The sequence below is a fragment of the Lonchura striata genome, chromosome 1 (genome assembly GCF_046129695.1).
Source record: "Lonchura striata isolate bLonStr1 chromosome 1, bLonStr1.mat, whole genome shotgun sequence".
Lineage (NCBI taxonomy): Eukaryota > Metazoa > Chordata > Aves > Passeriformes > Estrildidae > Lonchura > Lonchura striata.
Window position 1 is genome coordinate 85298961 of NC_134603.1, and position 18636 is coordinate 85317596.

Below are 18636 nucleotides of genomic sequence, written 5' to 3' on the forward strand. Positions count from 1 at the left end.
ACTGGCACTAGCTGGTTAATAAAAACGACCTCGCCTGTGGGGCAGAGGCATAGTGGGCAAGTGGAAGGGAAGGCTGTCAAACATCAGCTTTCAAATAAGCATTTTACTTCTGTTATGTTCTTTGACCACTGTAGTTTACCAGTTGCAGGTTTATGCAATGTACATAGACATGAACCTTTCATTGACATTAAAAAACCCCAAATTTCTAGTTAATGGTATTTTTCTGTTTACCAGTGGAGCCCAGTATGTGTACAGGTAGCCTATTTTCAGTGCTGGTACAAACTGTGAGCAGGACACGATGAGAAAATAGAGATTCAAGAAAAACTTGAACTGTTCATATAAAACCTAAAATGAAAAAGAAAGTAGATAAATGTCTTAAATTTTCCATTTGTAATATACATAAAGTATACTTTTTCATTATAGGAGATTTAAAATTATTATATATCATACTGTTATAGATGGCATTATTACAGTATACTTATATAGGACAATATATTATATATCATCACACACGATTACATAAATTTAATATTAAACTGATATTTTTGTCAAGAAAAATCCATTGATAAAGCAATTTGCTAAATTTTGGGTATTCTGAAAGCTGGACTATGTATCAAGATCACTGTGCAAAGATTTAAATATAGGTACTAAGATACACTTATTACTAAATCAAAGATTTGGTTTAAACTCAGAGCTAATTATCCAATTTTTAAGTGAAGCCACAGTAGATTTATCACAGAATACATTGACTCATATTCAAAAACAATGTCAGATGAAGAGATTCCTTTAGTAATTAAAAGCACCACTTCAGCAACCACATGTTCTCAAGATTGCTTTGGTTGTAATTACAATGCTAAGAACATTATTAATTTTATAGAATTTTGAATCTTCAAAGTCTTCTCATATTTCTTCAGTAAGCCAGGGTAATATAGCAACTCCAGCAGCATTAAGAGAAGTGGTTACTGAGCTTGAAACACTGAGACTTAAGAAAATTAATAACTAATTATTTCAAAAATAAAACATTCAAAATAGATCAAAAAGCCACAGAGATGTCTCCATTCTTTAATCTTAAAATTCAGTTAATATTAAAATGATTTCTGCATAAAAAGTAAAGTTCTTTGACTCACATTTATTGTTCTTATCAGTGCAACATTATTACTTAATTATGTAAAAATCTATGTGCTATGAAAAAATATTCAGGGAAGTTCAAAGTGTCTTTCTGGCAAGCACAACGAACTACTGGTATCTCAAAGCTGCCAGTTCAGTTAAAGACTACCTAAATAGCCACCAAGCATAAGATTTTTTTTCAGAGCATGGAATGCTATTTCATGACTTACCAATAAAACTGTAAAGATAAAAAAGTAAAACCAGAAATTGTCAGAAAAGTCAGAGCCTTCTTCCAAACTGAAAGTATTTCAGGCTGAACCTGCACCTTGTGTTCCTAACAAAGTTCATACACTCATTTCTGCTTGTATGCTCAATTGTTTACAAAAACTTGATACACCCAGTCAAATAAAAGTCCAGACAGTACTTTAGGAGATGAAGATCTTGTGGAAGTTAAAAAGCACCTTCCTACAAATCTTTTGAATCCTGGCAGACCACTGACATTTAATTCAATACAAAGCTAAGCACTTCAGTTCAGTTAAGCAAATTGAAAAGTCTCCAGCTACATAAAACTAATGAAATTAGTGCCTTGAAGTTCAGGAGAGTTATCTTCAAAACCTGCCCATCACAGAAGGTATGTTTTATGGAAGCTCATGCAAAATTCCTAAGCAACTGTATCAAGATCTATATGAAGTTATGAAGAGAACAGACCGGTATAAAGGGAGAAGCAGCAAGTATTTTATCTAATGTTCAGAAATTAGATGATATTTTGGAAATGTTACGGCTCTTTTAGCCAGCAAGTAAAATTCTGTTAATCTAAGCATTATTTTAAGTTTGTATTTGGACATGAAATCATTGAATATTACCCTTGTCAGCCTCAATGTCTAAAAAACCATGTAATAGAATACAAAATTTCACATTATCAAAATTTCAACCAGATAAGACCACCGGAGTCAGCATTTATGACTTTGTTATATTTATGGGTTTGGAACCAATACACTGATGCTCCCTACAAATTATTTCTAGTAAAGCAGCATAAAAAAAACCCAAAAAAACAGCTACACAATATTCTAATGAATGAAAAGTCTTATTTTATATCTAAAATTAAAATTTGAAAACATTTCATTTTCATCAACAACTGGGTTTTACATTTAGGATCTCACTTGATTTTGAAGTTACCACTGAATTTTCAAATACTAGCACCAAATTAAAAAGTTGACTTGACCTATTGGGTAAAACCAGGATTTTTAAAAGATCAAAAAAGAACAAACATTCTCTCTCACAATAGGAAATTGCAAACTACATCTGATCCCTATAAGGAACGTGAATCTGGTTCACGATTTGTAATCCACACTGCAAATTTTGTGTTGCAATAATCAATGGCTTACTATATGCTTAATGAATTTTGTGACCTTTGGGAAAGCATATGTGGCTTAACCAATTTCAGTGTATTTAATAATTTAAACTTTGGAAGAAAACATTTACTTTGTCAAAAAATTATGAGAATATTTTATCCACATGTGATAAGTGACATCTTATTTTCCTGACAGGGGATGATCAGTCTTAATTACAAGGCAATTAAATTTTTTTTGTTGTTTTAATATGGAAATTAATTACAAAACACCTGTCAGTCTTTGGACTGGAGAGGCCAGAAGGATATAATCAATACTCTTATAAATCAGCATGATTACTTAAATAAAAAATTTAAGAAAATTAAGAAATTAATTTTGCTATGGGACACAGGACTCTTGGATGTTATTTGTAAAAATATGAGTAAAAGTGTAATACTAAAATTTATAATTTCACACTAGGATAAATTTTTAGGTTAACTACTTAAATTTCAAAAATTGTTTCTCTATTGCTAAATTTCATTATCACATTTTTTTAAAAACTATGAACTAGACAAAACTGCAATGTCTCTTTTGTCTTCATATACATGGTGTATAGTACAATCAAAAAACTGAAATTTAAGCACAATATGGCTTCTTAAGAGAAAAGTGACAAAAAACTTTTCACTCCGCAACAAAAGTATTGGCTGAAGAACTGCACTCAAAGTCAAAAATATCTGCAAAAAGACTGCAATAACAAATGCAACTCTGAAAAGTATTAAACTAGGCCTACTTGTGATACAAATTGAAGATATGAGCTGTTTTTGTCCTTTAAGGAGTTGTGCATTTTGGAATTCATTATTTATTATACTTTCAACGGCAAGGAGTATGAGAAAAGATCCATGGGACTAAATTGTAATTTTCAACTATTTACTTCTCAATTGGAGTCAATCCTTTACGTGCAGAACTGTTTCTTTTTTAAAAAGAATTACAGATTTCTAATGCTGAATAGAAAAGTGCAAAGAAATTCATCTCAAATTTTAAAAGCTTTACTGAATTCTAACCACTCAAACTGCAATTAAGTACATATCCCTTTGAAAACCAAACAATTTAGTAAAAATGCAGCCTTGCTGTCGACTGTTAATTTTTATTGAAGTCATTGAGACAAATTCAGAAAGAAAAAGAAGAACCTGGGCAAATAAAATTATCTTTTTGTGGAATAGTCAAAAAACACTACAAAACATACCATCAGCCCAACACTAGAATATGTTTAGTGGCCTTACCCCAGGTATAAAGGTAAAGATGTTGTACTTTTGATTTTTTATGGCATTTTTGGGGTATTTTTCTTCACACTTTTCAGGACACCCAAGCCACACTGTACGAGCCTTCAGGTCTTTCTTTCTTCGACAGATGTTTATGAGCCAATCAGAACAACTGAAAAGAAAGACAATAAATTATTTTAAAACTAAAAATGTACTATACAAGATCACAATTTCCAAACCTGGAACCCTTGAAAGCAAATACCTATGAAAAACAAGCTAAAAATGTTTGCCACATCTATATAAGCAAGCATGATGTTAGCTTCTAATATTTAGGGCAATTCAGAGTACTGAACTCACCCAGACATATGCATATATAAACTCATATATTTATTATATGAATTATCTATTATTATATATTTTTATATTTAATACATATATTAATATATTTTCTGCACATTCTTTGCAGAAAATCCTAATACACTAATGAGAAGTTTCACTACACCATACCTTGACACAGGTTCAAAAAATTCTAGTTAATAAGATTCTGCATCATGCCTTATAGTCATTGGCTAAACTCTTTATTTTAGATTACTCACATTCAGATTATGCTAATGATTGAAGAGGAAATAAGGCTTCTGTTTGATACAGTTTAAAAGATCTCAGCAGCTTTGGATACAATTGCCACATAATTTGCAAATCTTCAATTTCCTCCATACCACTGCTAATGTCATACTGTGAAATATAAAAAAAAAAACAAACAAAAAAAACCAACAAACCAAACCTAACAAACAAAACAAGAAAACCATTCAAAACAAGCCCACTATGTAAATGCAGATTGCACAGGGGAACTTCAGTTCACAGAAGAAAGGAACAGCTTACAAATCTACTGAAGAAGTTTAAACCATGAGCAGTGAGATAGAAAAGAGTTCACGACAACCTCTAAACAACTGTATTTTGAACAATGATACAGGAATGGTGGGAAGGGGTCACAAGAAGGAGGAACAAAAGCTGACAAATGGAATGATGCCTCTGAGGCTCAACACACTGTTTACTAACAGCCATAAAGCAAGGAACAAACATGGATGTGACTCAACTCACATAATGTAATGAGCATAAGTAGTTGCTAGTACTATCTACAGAGGCAGAAAGGCCATCCAGGACCATTTCAAAGAAAAGTGGGTTTGCTGTACACTGCATATTCTTGATTTACAATCCCACACATTAAAGGAGAATTTATTTGTATTTATTTCTTAATACAGTGAAGAGGTGCCTCAATCATGTTTGGAGTCTGTTTCAGGCAAGTGAATCAGGAACACTGAGCAGACAGGTCATCCATGCTCTTCACCTACTGCAGTTGACTGAGCTGATAACAGCAGATTTCAGCTACATGAGCTGATGAAGTTGACATGAGAAACAATTTCTAGTGAGGTTTTTGAATATACTGGCAATATTTTTGATGCAGCAAAAGAAAACTACCATTAAGAAATTTGTACAAATTGTATTCAAACCAATAGGAAGAACTCATCTGATAACAAAAGAGAAATGTACAGTTCAATCACCTCAGCACTGTTTACAGGATTAATTCTGTATAGTCAACCTATTCATATGTATTTGTACAGATGTGTACGAAAACAGAAGTCACAACCAACAGTGACGTGTCAAGAACAATCTCTAAAATTGAACTAATTTCACTCTGAGAAGAACCAATTGCACTACTGCTTGAGTGCATGCCCTCTGTGGACTCCTGAGGCTTTGAGCACCCTGTTCTGGTGAAAGATATCCATGGTCATGCCAGGGAGGCTGGATTAGATGATCTTTAAAGGTCCCTTCCAACAAAAATTATTCTATAATTCTATGTCTCTAATAAAATTTAACTCTCAAGATATTTATCATAAGAAAAGAAAAGGAACATTCTTGGAAGTGATGCAGTTGGAAAAATCATAATTGCATAGTAGCTTACATAAAACCAAAGTAATTTCAGTGTAGATCTCTAAAGACGTATTTAGAACTTACTGGGTAATTGACTGCTGAATATTTCTTTTTTCAGACCATAAAAAAAGTAGAAGAGAGAGGGGTACATGCAAAGAGAAGATCAGAGTTCAAGATCAGAAAAATTAAGAAACTACCTGGAAGACACAGACTGCAGTTGAACAGGTACAAATGCAATACAATTTACAAAGAAATAACTAACTACACAAATACAGAACCAGGAAATGCTCAAAAACCAGATGGCAGCTCAGTTACTGCATGAGAATGTTATACACATGCAAAAAAAAGACATCAATTCATGTGGACAAGCATGCTTGTAGCAAGTGATGAATGTGCCCCTTTCTCTCAGTCACTGCTAGCATGATCTCAGTTGGCTTACAGGACCATTCTGAATACCAAATTTCAACAAACAGACCTATTGGGAAAACAGAGACCACACACAAGAGCAAGAAAACAAGTACAGGTCTAGAAAGCAGGGCAGGCTGACTACTAGATACACCAAAGAAACAGAGCTGTTCACAGAAGGCTGAGTGTGGATATAATATGGTTTCAAGTATGTAAAAACCAGCTGCAAAGAGGAAAGGGACGATTATTTTCTAGGCCCACCATCCTTAACTAATGACAGACCTTCAATGTAAATCAATAAGCAGGTGTGGCACAATATGGACAGATATTGAGTAAACTCTTTTAATGAGAGAGGTGGAGGAGACACTCAAGGAAGCTGGAATTTCTGCATATCTCTAAGATGTGGTTAGATCAGACATCAGTGATAGAAATAATTCATTCTATACAGGCAAGGAATTGACTGGAAACCTCTTAAGGCCCTTTCTTAGTCTGTTTATTCACAATTACAGAATCATGAAACACACAAATACTGCAAGGAAGGAAGTCTGATAGCTAGGTTACGTTGCCACAATTCCCATTAAAGTGTTCTTGTGTGTAGTCTACATAATCTCATGCTTATTACAAATTAATTTTGTCAAAGAATGGAGTTCAAAGTCGTTGATTCTCTTTAAAGAAAATTAAGGGTTATGCCAATAGCAAAATTATTCATAGCAACAATAACTTTGTTATGGAAATACTACTACAGCAATACTCACAAGCTGACCTTTAAAATACTTCAGTTTCAAATGCTGGATTCTTAAGATTTTCTTCACTAAACTCTCACTGTGGGATAGACGTAAACATGCATTTTATTTTTGCTACAAAAATGGAATGTGCTTTCATTAGCTTTTCCCAATCACTTTAAAAGAGTGACAAAGAATTATTCTATCACAAAAATTGTAACGTTAATTCAATTTTCAAAATTCAGTACTGTTATTTAGTAACATACAACTGAGAAATATTATTACTTAAACTTGTCTTAAAGCAAAATGAACACCAGTCTTTCTTTTTCATAATTCCACAATCAGTTTAATGGCTGTGAACAGATCCTGCTGCTGCCGAAATGTCCAGTACCTCCCTCCACCCATAACAAAGATGTGGATTCTCGTTCCAAGAAAATACTCATGGCTCATGCAACTGAATGGGAAAATCAGGCCTGCAAATCGATTCAGCTGTATACTAATGCAGAATAAAAGGGGATTATTTTCGTTTATATCCATCCCCAACCATTAAAAATCTAAAAAAACCTGCAAAAATAGTTGAAACAATGTAGGTTATATGTTTGCAGCAGAAGGCAGAATGATACCACTCAGTGCCAACTTGATAAAACTACTCATGGCATTAAAGCTTTAAACTTGTTAGTTTTCCAAGGCAGGGATGTGGAGACAGAAGAGACAGCTTAGTTATATAGTGAGAAGTGAAAGGAGAGATCTGTAGGAAAAAAGTTCCAAGGAAAATAACTTTTTCCTGAAGAAAGTGAGCTAACATGACAGATCTGCCTACAGTCCCGTAGACAATTCCCTGACAATCTTTGAAACCCTGCTTCGTTCAATCAGTTTTTGAATTTGAACTGTAAACAGATGAAGTATTTGATTAGGCACAGTCTCTTTTGTAGAATAATTTCCTAAGATGCTAAGGACTTCTCTACTGCTAAAATTAAACATTCACCTAAAGCAACGTAATTACACTGCCTTCCTTATCACAGAGTCTCCCTCCTTGAAACTACTTTTTTTTGCTACAGAGCAACAGTCACCATCATGATCATTAGTTTAGCAAATGCCAAAAAGTACAAACACGAGAGTCGTGTCTGACTGGGAAACAACTGCAATAACTTTAATGACACAGCTAAAAACAGTCAAATTCTCAGAGAAGTCACAGATGATGAAAATATTACAGGTTATCCCCAAATCAATATTCTCATGGTTCAGATGAGCTTTACTACCATAAAAATATGAATCAGTTACATTCTGCTATTTACAGTCTCAGTAGCAATTACTGTTTTATTACAGAAAGAATACAAGGTGGACATGCTGGCCTCAGAAATCCTAATCAATTTATATGAATTTTAAAATTTAACACCAATAAAGTCTACCCAAAATTTTTGTAACTCAGATTATTACCATCCAACACATTTCTAATTTGTTCTTAAATTAACATTCCCTAGCAGAGAACATATTTTTGATCAAGGGTATAGACCCTTCCATAGGCTTTCTGTATCACTTCCATGGGCTTTCAATTAACATGAACAGCAAATTTGTATTATAAATGACAGTAGCATTCTCCAAGCTTTAAATAGGCTTGAAACAAAAGATGTAGCATGATTGAGACATACTTCAGATTTTTCTGAACTCTTATGTAAAACCACATATAATGCTAGGGATTCAGCAATAAAAAAACATAAAGTACATATTTGTTTACTTATTTAAATTTGTATTTCAAATGCCCTTGCCTACAAAATTCAACACATGCACAGAAAGCCTTTTCCATAAGCTAGTTGCAAGCTGTGTTGTCTGTATCGCTATAACAGACGGTATGTAAGAAATTCAACCAAATTTATAAAAGAACTTCAAGCCATATCCATTAAATAGCATTTTACTAACCTGCTTCCTAATGTATTATTTTAATGTGGAGGAACAATAACCATTGTCTTCATAAAACAACAAAACAACTAAAAACAACAACAAAGACCCACCAACCAAAAAAACTCCCCACTAACAAACAAAAACCTGGAGTAATTTTTAAATAAGAACTTTTAACTTTTTCATAAATAGAACGTATCTCTATAAGTCAAAAGCTAAAGTAAAAGTCTCAACTGACTCTGCAGCTCTAAGAATAAAGGCTTTTTTTTTATTTTTCCTTTTCATTACTTTTATCCTACAAGCTTAACTGCCAGTATCTTTCACAAAACAGCATTTTCATCAGAATGGAAAGATAATATAAAAGCTCTATATTGTCTGCAAGGGTCAGCTTTTCCTTATTAGGTTTTAAGTAGCAGAAACTAGTTCTGCAAAGAAAACATACTGTAATTATTGTACTCAACAGGTAGCTTCAGTAATCAGGCCAAAAGCAACACAGTGGTCATGTCATTCTCAAAAGATCAGCATTTTCCCATGCTTCTGCATAACAAATGTTGCAGATTAATTGAAAGCGTACAGGCCATCTTAGAGCCCAAATTAATCCGAGCATTTGATATCCCTTTCACTTCATATGGAAATGCCATTCAATGGCACCATTTTCATAGGGACAAAGTGGTTTTTGATAACAAGTGGAATGTAAATCTCATGAGAAAGAAATCAATCCAGCCCAAAGAACTCCAGAGTATTGATCTATGTGCATTATAATTTCACAAGCTTGAAGAGAATTTGTAAGTTAAAGGGGAAATGATTACAACCACAAAACAGCTGCTATATCACAAAGTTTTCTTTTAACTGTGCTATGAAAGCAAGAAATAAGCAGTTTCTGAAGTGAAAAGTTATATTGGTTGAATTAAGTCTTCAGTTTGTTCAAAATCAAAGACAACATATGATTTAATTATGATGTTTTTCTTGCAAATGTAAAAACTCTTTAAAGAGCTGAAGATTTGCAAATAAAGTTCACACCATTTAGATCTGATCAACAAGTCTATTGTCTAAACTGAAGTTAAAAGCCAAATAAAAGGTTTTTACAAAATAATTTTTCAAGTACACAGAACTTTTTCAAACCTTCCATATTTGCTTCTGCAAAGAAGGTGACACTTTTTAGACTAAAGAGTGACAGTTTGTCATGTAGCAACAAAACTCTATAAAATATAAATTCTAAAGCTGCAAAGTAAGAGATGAAAACTTCCTCTCAGAAAAATGAGATTAATCCTAACAATGCAAGACAGACTGAAACCCCTACTGGGTATGGGGGTTTTTGTTTGTTTGCAATATGTAAAGTGATTTTGAACACAAACACAAGACTTTCACTGAGAACCCAAATGAAATCAGGGCCCCCCTGAGCCTGGCTCCAGAATAATGCCTAGTCTTTTATTGTGTTCATCTTTCTGTCACAGCTTTGAAAAATTTACAATTTCATTTAAAGCACAAAAAGAAATTCTAGATGGTGGAGATTTCAACCTCAGACAGATGCAGGTACTGATTTCCATAAAAATAGGGTGAAATTTTAAGTTTTGTTTAACTGAACAGGTCTCAGACTGCTTTAATCTTACATTACACTTAAAAGAACCCTGTTTGTCTACTGGAAATAAGTTTCAGTTGTTCCTTTACCATGAATACACTAACACACACAAAAATTGTCTCCTAACATGATCCTCTTCATTTCAAGTGTGAAGGCATCTACACACAATTGTATCCCAAACCAATACTCCACACCACATAAAAACACTGTAACTAATTCTACTACAGTGTAAGTAAACACTGCAGGTGTGACAATACAATAGCCTCCATGTTTTCTGTATGATTTTTTTGTATGATCCTAGGTAATTTTATCAATGGAAAATTGGCACTTCAAAAACTCAACTATTTTGTGGGCCCCAGCAAAAATTTGTAAAGTGCTATTATAATGAGAAACCATAAAAAAGAGTAACTTACACCAACCGCACATCCCTGATTTTTATCAATTACAAAGCCTCAATAATGCTCTCAGCCCAGATGAAATCTCCCTACTACAATGACAGGTATTTACACCTTCAGGAATTCTCACACAACAGGAGGCTTCTATCCAGCCTAACTGGCCCAGGCATTCACCTCCCCTCCACATCTTTTTCCCTACTTAATCAAAGCAGGCATCTGCAGCTTTTCTATGGGAGTATCCTCTGTCTCCTAACAACCAACTGAAATGTCAAGCTTCTGCTAGAATCTAATGTTCAGTTTTTCATTATTTTTCCATGAAAAATAAAAATTATCTGCTATGATGATCTATTTTAGAGAACACTAATGCGATTAAAATGCCTACAGGTATAAATGCAAGACCAAATGGACTCTTTACTGTGTCCAAATTCAGATGAGGAAATCAACAAAGCAGAAGTCATACTCCCCTAAAGCCTCTTTCATAGTGAAGACTTTTCACACACCTATATTAGCAGTAAAGTATGTATAGAGCATAGGAAAAAAAAAAAAACGAAAATAATCCATAGTGCAATTTCCTTTCTCTTTTCCTTCTCAAAAATCCATCATAAATATGACTGAAGTAATTTAAAGAACACATTTGAAAGTTTCTAGGCTTGAAAGTTGAGATGTACCTCTCAATTTTAAAAAGCAAGCAGCCATCTTCAGCACTTCTTCTTTGCAGTCCTCAGCACTAATGACCATTGTAGAATTGTGTTTGCACTGTATATCCCCTCATAATGGTTTGTCCCTCCATATGCCCTCTTTGTACCTGTTTGGTTCATCCCAGCTTTCCCATCAGTACCTGTATGTCCATCAAACCCCAACCCATCCCCCTGTTTCGTCCCAGGTGATGTGTCCATCACCTGGTGACCCTTCCCCTTTGTCCAGATCCTTCTCCCAGGGTCACCAGGTAACTGGACCCTGGCTGGGACTCCTCCCCGACCCCCTCCTCTGGTCACTCTGAGGCCTTGCCCCCAGAGAGCCACTCCCATGTCCTTCCCCCATTGCCTGCTCGGGTTTCCCGCCCCCCTGTATCTGGCTGCTCTGGGCAGGGACTTCTCTCCCTTGCTCTGGAGGTGCTTCAAAGTCAGATGTGGTCTGGGATCTCTCCAGGCCCTCATTAAACTTTGGAACTAATCCTGAGGGAGAGCGCCTCTTTCCTTTGCTTGTGGGACCAGCTCATCTTTGGACTCACGTGGGAGCTTCTCCAAGCCCCCGGGATCCAAGGAGAAGTTCCTTCCCTCTGCCTGCCTCGTCCCACTGCCCAGCTGGCCGGGCTCCACAGGGGTTCTATCCCAGTGGATTTGAGGGGGAGACGTAGCAGACCATTTCTTGTGACGTTATCTTACAATTTTTAATTAATTCCAACAAAAACTAACCTTGCAATTGTCTGTCTCTATACAAATTCTGTAAATTTCATGTCAGGGTGTAGTCTTTACTGATCCACCTGTCTTAATCAAACTTACAGAAATATAACCACAGTAACTAATAATCACTAGTACTTACAGAACTGAACTCACATGAAAGTATATTGCTTGAAAGGTATCTAAATTTTAAGACATGTCCAAAGGATTAACAACTTCTTTAAATACTTATATAATATAAATGTTTTTTAACAACTAAAATGCAGGTCTGTACCAGAAACACTGCTTCCAAAATCTATTTACATATACAAACACTACTTCTGTAAACTTTTCTACCTCTCTTCCTGCTACCTTCCAAATACTTAACCCCTATAATAAAGTTAATAAACCATGAGTTTTTGTTAAATCATTATATAAAACAGGAATCAACACAGATAATGCTTTGTAAAGCTTCTTAACAATTATTTCAAAAAACTGAAGGTGTACAAACACAGCTTTGCTTAGGTAAAACAACAGGCCTCTTAATGCACCATGAAAGCCAGCTGTGAAGACTTCTATCTAAATCAGATCTAAAACATCTGCCAAAGAAAGTATTCGTCATTTAAACCCACTGAAAATGCTTCCCTCACTTTGCTTTACTGATTCTCAGATTTTACTGCTCCAAATTACAGAAAAAGGAAGATCCTTAATAATCCTAATAGCAGTTTCACTACTTAGAAGTTTTTCTAAAAATTCATTAGAAAATGACTATTCCCAGGTATTTGCATAGAGCAGAGTTTGGCACAGAAAGTTTTTAAGAACCAAATCACAAGAGCCAATTCTAGTTGTAATTCACTCCAAGCACACCAGTTAAATTTATATTTTAAGCTTTAAAGTTGAAGGGTTGACTAATAATTAGTTGATGAATTTGCTTTTTCCTTACAGCAATGTCAATAAATTTATATATATTGTAAACTTAACACACTAATATCTGCAAAAGTTAAAAAATTTACCCCTTTACCCTAATGTAATTTTAAGTGAAGTGACAGCCAGGATTACATGCTAAAATATGGACCTCAGATTAATACAAGTTTAGCTCATGATCTCTCTTGAAAGTCAGCAAGACAGACAGGAGAAGCACAACAACCTCTGCTCTTCAGAATGGTTTAGAACAGTTGGCAATGTCCTAGTAACAAAAATGCAATCAAATAAATCAAAATATTCACTACAAGCAAATTATTCTGTGTTCTTTACTCTGCACACATCACACAGTACACAGTTACTATTTAGTTAATTTTTAAAAAACTTAATTAAAAGTACTAGTGTGTGACAAACCTAGTGCAAAGGAACTTCCAGCCGCCACAGATAAACCATTCTAAGCCTCTTCTTCTCTGAGAAATTCTGGCTCTTGGTAAAGTATGGTAATCACTCTCATCATTTTCAAAGCCTTCTTCTGACATCATTAGTGGCATTTCATCCAAATGAGAGGACTCATCTTCCGCTTGGTACCTGGCAAAATGAGATAAAAGCACTACAATAAATAAAAACAATAAAAATAAATAGCCAATACATCACTTTTTATTACTGGGCATCTCCTAAACTAACAACTTAATTTTTGCCAAATGGAATTTTATTAGGGAGATATTTTCATCTAAGCATCTCGTGCTTTTTTGTTAACATATTAACAATATATTCTGATTTTAGTTAAAACGGTGCAATACAGCAAAAAGCTAGCAATCATTGTCAATCGTAGTATAAATAATTCCAGGGAAATTCTTAGCTTTTACATAATCTGTGCATACAAAGTTGCAACTTCCTACTTTTCAAAGGATTATTTGTAAAATTTTGTTAGATAGAAGTTACTTTGAAAAACTTATAGCAGACACAAGTGACTAACTTTTCATGGAAGTACAGATTTTATATTTCCACTGTGTTTTTTCTACTTGCTTTCCTGATGTATTTTCTTGTGTATGCAGACCTTTGAGCCTCACTTTCTACACCACACATCAGTATCTTAGTTTTAGTTATGAAAACATTATAATTACTCTTATAATTCTACACAAAAACATTCAGTGAGTCAAGAAGACTTGCCTGTGGGACCTGATGGCTTGAGAGGCTATTTAGAACACAGACTAGACATTGTTAAAGAAATAAAGTAGGTATTTATTAAAAAGGCCTTCAAAGGATACACCTTGGGCAGCACAAGAGCCTGGCCAAGGCTATACCCAACACTGACAGCGGGTCACACGTTTTCACACTTTTATAAGTTTTGGTCCATTTACATATTGTGGTTAATTGCCCAATTACAGCTTCAGGTTATGAAATCCCATCCTCCCATGCTCTCGTTGTTTACACTTTTTATGCCTAGAATTCCAATGGTGTCCTTGGTTCTGGGGCTGGAAAAGGATGGTTTGTCTAACTAAACTGTGAAGAGAACTTGCCAACACTTTATATGAAGCACAGACTTTATATTCTAATGCAGTACAGAATCTGGAACATATGTCAGCTAAAACAAGGCATCAGACCCATGGAAACAACATTAGGCTAACAATGGTCCTTTCCTCCCAATAAACTATTATCCACTCTAAGTTTACACATGTGGAATGCTTTTTAAGTGAAGACAAAACACTGGAATATTCAGTAAGAAAATTCCTCTAAGTGCATGTAAATTGACTAACTTAATCCTTTCATACCTTTGGGAAGATGATTGAAAGAAGATGCACTGTTACCAGAATTAGTAAGTTTTTTACGAAGCTGTATTTAAAGCCATCTCTTAGAAGGTGAATCCCGGGACTGTCTCATTTTCTCCACAGCAACCTAATCCCAAACCATATAAAAATAGTAATTAACAAAACTGGAAATTCATTCCCTTTATATGAGTGAGCAGCTGGAGTGCATGGTGCTCTGCCTAGGGATGGATGAGGAGAGACCACCTGAAGAGGAAATGGATGCAGGTGAGGCCTTTTAGAGACAGAGAAGAGCAGCTCCACATTCTCAAGCCCTGGTCTTCATGGCAAATCTCTACCACCCTGGTATCTGCTGGAGGAACAACACAAAAGGACACAGACAATCCTGGAGGGTCCTGCAGCACTTCGACAACTTCCTCCTCTAATTACTCTGGAGGAGGCCCATGAGACAAGATGCTCTGCTGACCTCATACTCACCAAGCAAAGAGGGGCTCACTGGGGATGGGAAGCTCAACATAGCCTTGACTGCAGTAACCATAAGATGGTGAAGTTCAAGACTCTGAGAGCAGGGGGGAAGGTAGCAAGCAGCTCACAACCCTGGAATTCAGAATGGATTCAGCCAGGTCTCAGAGAACAGGAAAAAAGCCTAAAGCAAGGACAATAGATGAGGGAACGCTTAAGCAAACTGAATATGAATATATATTTTTTTTCTTGTATATAGTGCATATTACATACATAATAAAATATAATATGTAATAAAACATTTATTATACATTAGTAGTATTCTATTATATATATTTGCATGTAAAAATATTAAAAAAGCCATTGGGCCCTGATGGGATGCACCCACAAGTGCTGAGGAACCTGTCAGACCTGTCATTGCAAGGTCATTTTCAATAATCTTGGATCAATTATGGCAATTGGAGAAGGTGACTAAAGATTGGAGGAAAGCAAATGCCACTCCTCCTTTTCAAGAAGGGCAAGAAGGAGGACCCAGGGAACCTGCCCTTAGCTTCCAGTCTCACCACAATCCCTGGGAAGGTGATAGAGTAACTCATTTTTAGAAATCTTTTCCACTAAAGGACAAGAAAATTATGAGAAGTAGTCAGCATGGCTTCATCAAAAGAAGTCCTACTTGACCAACCTGATAAACTTGTAAGATTGAATAACTGACCTGGTAGATGAAGGAAGACCAGTGGATAGTGTCTGCTTGGACTTCAGCAAAGTGTTAGACACTGCCTCCTATAAAATTCTCATAGGCAATCTGTCGCTGAAGTAGCTGGATGAGCAAATAGCAAGATGGATTGAATCCTGTCGTAATGGCCAAGTCCAGAGGTTGGTCAGTGGCACAAAGTCTAATTGGAGGCCAGTACAGTAGGTCAGAGATCCATACTGGCTCAGTCTTGTTTGACATCTTCAATGATGATGTGGAAGATGAGGCAAAATGCACTGTCAGTAAGTTTGCAGGTGACACAAAACTGGAAGGAATTATGACAGGCCAGATGAATATGCCACTATCCAGTGCAAATTTGAGTAGCTGGAGAAACAGGTTGATGGGTGAGGGAAGAGTAGGCTCTATCCTCTGCAACAGATGGGAACCTCAGGAAGTTCAGCAAGAAGAATTACTAAGTTCTTCACCTGAACAACCTCACTCACCACTACATGCTGGGGGCTACTCCAGGGAAGGAGCCTGGCAGCAAAGAATTTGGGGATTCTGGTGGACAGCAGCACTGTGCCCTCACTGCAAAGACAGGTACCAGTATCATGGGCTGCATCAGGCGAAGTGCTGCCAGCACATCAAGGAAGGAGATTCTTCCCCTCAGCTCAGCACTGGGAAGGCCACAGTTGGAGCAGTGTGTCCAGTGCAAGAGAGACATGGCCATGCTGAATAGCATGAAGGTACCAGTGAAGAGCCATGATGATGATGAAGCATCTTTCCTACACAGAAAGAATGAGAGAGATGGGACTGCTCAGCTTGGAGAAGACAAGGCACAAGCAGGATCTTATGAATGTCTATGTACTTGAAGGCAGGTTGTAAAGATGAATGAGCCAGGCTGTCTTCAGTGGTGCCCAGTCACAGAGCTAGAGGCAATGGGCTCAAACTGAAACACAGAAGGTGCCATCTCAACATCAGGAAACACTTTTAACAAGAGGATGACTGAGCACAGGCATGAGCTGTCCAGGGAGATTGTGGCATCTCCATCCTTTGAAACATTTTAAACCTGTCTGGACACGATCCTGAGCAAACAGCTGTAGCTTGCCTTCCTTGAGCAGAGGGAGTTCTGCTGACAGAGAGCAGCACCCTGAACAGTATTCAGTCAAATACAGTATATAAAAAAAAAAACAATATTACAAACATAAAGGGTAAGTATGGAAAGCATTTTTTCAACTCACTATATGTTTAATACAAAAACCTGAAACGATTTCGCTTCCCCCTAGATTTTCTATGTTGAGTCTTATTGTATACAAGAATATATATATTAAAGCAGTTATTAACTTTTTTGGATACCAAGAAAGGGAGGAAGGGAGGGAGGGAGGGAGGGAAGAGACTGAATATTAGATTTCTACCGAAAAGATAGACCACATACTTTACACTGGCTATATAATGAATGGTATCAACACAGTTAAGAAGTAAACTCTAATAAGGAAGGGGAACAAAAAGCCCTATATCCACTATTGTTTAAAAAATCTTGAGATAGACTCTCCCTCTTTTCTTTGGCAGGTGATGCCCTGATTTCTGCACTGCTTTGGAATTACTTAGCATAGAACACCATTAAAGGATGTGTTCAGACCAGATTAGAAAATATTGCATAACTAGGAGTAATAATAAACAAACATACCCCGCTGCAAGTCAACTGAGTATTGGAACCTTAAGTACATTAGGCCTTGTGACAAGAAATCTTCATCAATATTTCAAATGGCGTAAAAGCACTGCCACACTGCAGGAAACACAACCAAAGTTTCAAACTAAAATTAACTGTGCTAATATTAAAACTGAGGAAAGTTATGTGAGAATATGGCATGGAAATTCCATGTTATTACTAAGAGTATCCATTTTAAAAAAAAATTTAAAACAAACATGAGAAAACTTGATCTTCACAATGTTGTTTGCAAAAATCTGTATCTGATGTTTAGTTTAATATGACAATCTAGAAATATATTTTCTCTTATTATTAACTGACATTAAGAAAAAACATTATACAAAAAATTATTTTCACAAAGCACAGCAGTTATTACAGGTTAACATCCATATTATACCAAATTACATTGATTTTTCCCAGACTAGATCAACACTAGGTAATAAAACCACTGCGTAGTAAAAACTCAAGATATTTCTTTATTCTTAGACTTCCAATAAGACAGGCCTGTGTTTAAGCATACTCCTGTACAATGCTTTTATAATATCTTCTAATTAATTTTGCAAATTACATTATCATGGTTTTAATAGAGAACTTTATATGTTGCATTGTGTTTTGCTTTTGGACATCTAGTTAATGGTGCATTTTAACACCACCCAGGGAGATCATAAATCTGACAGCTGTAATTGAGGGTACAAGATATCACAAAGTAACACATCCCTTTTACTTCCATACAAAGTTAACAAGTCTGATTTGAAAAATAGTATCTCTTATAAACAACAGTAACACAGTAAATATCTTAAAATCTTTCTTGAAGAAACACATTAATACAAGAGAATCATGGGAGAGATTTGACAGAAACATTCACAGATACACTTAATGTTAAAATTAATTTTGTAAATGTGGTAATATTTGCAGAATACATTGATCTTCTAATCATAATTTCTTTAAGATTTGTTTACCATTATATTAAAGACAAGGGTTTTTTCCCCACAATTAGTATCTATGTTTGCACTTTCAAATATGGAGCTTCACCAAGTAGTGAAGATAATGAGCATAAGAACCATCGTGTTTGGTAAGCCTGACTTGAAA

General features: G+C 35.5%; 1 protein-coding gene across 2 annotated transcripts in view; it reads right to left on the reverse strand.

Moving 5' to 3' along the window:
• Positions 1–18636, reverse strand: part of ATP9B (ATPase phospholipid transporting 9B) — a 157131-nt gene that overhangs the window by 127802 nt on the left and 10693 nt on the right. For both annotated transcript variants that reach the window (XM_021553373.2, XM_021553372.2), the window contains exons 2-4: positions 13335–13508; positions 3716–3866; positions 232–345 (exon numbers count right to left, since the gene is read on the reverse strand). In XM_021553373.2, the coding sequence (XP_021409048.1) occupies positions 232–345; positions 3716–3866; positions 13335–13508 (439 nt within the window). The remainder of the gene's footprint in view (positions 1–231; positions 346–3715; positions 3867–13334; positions 13509–18636) is intronic.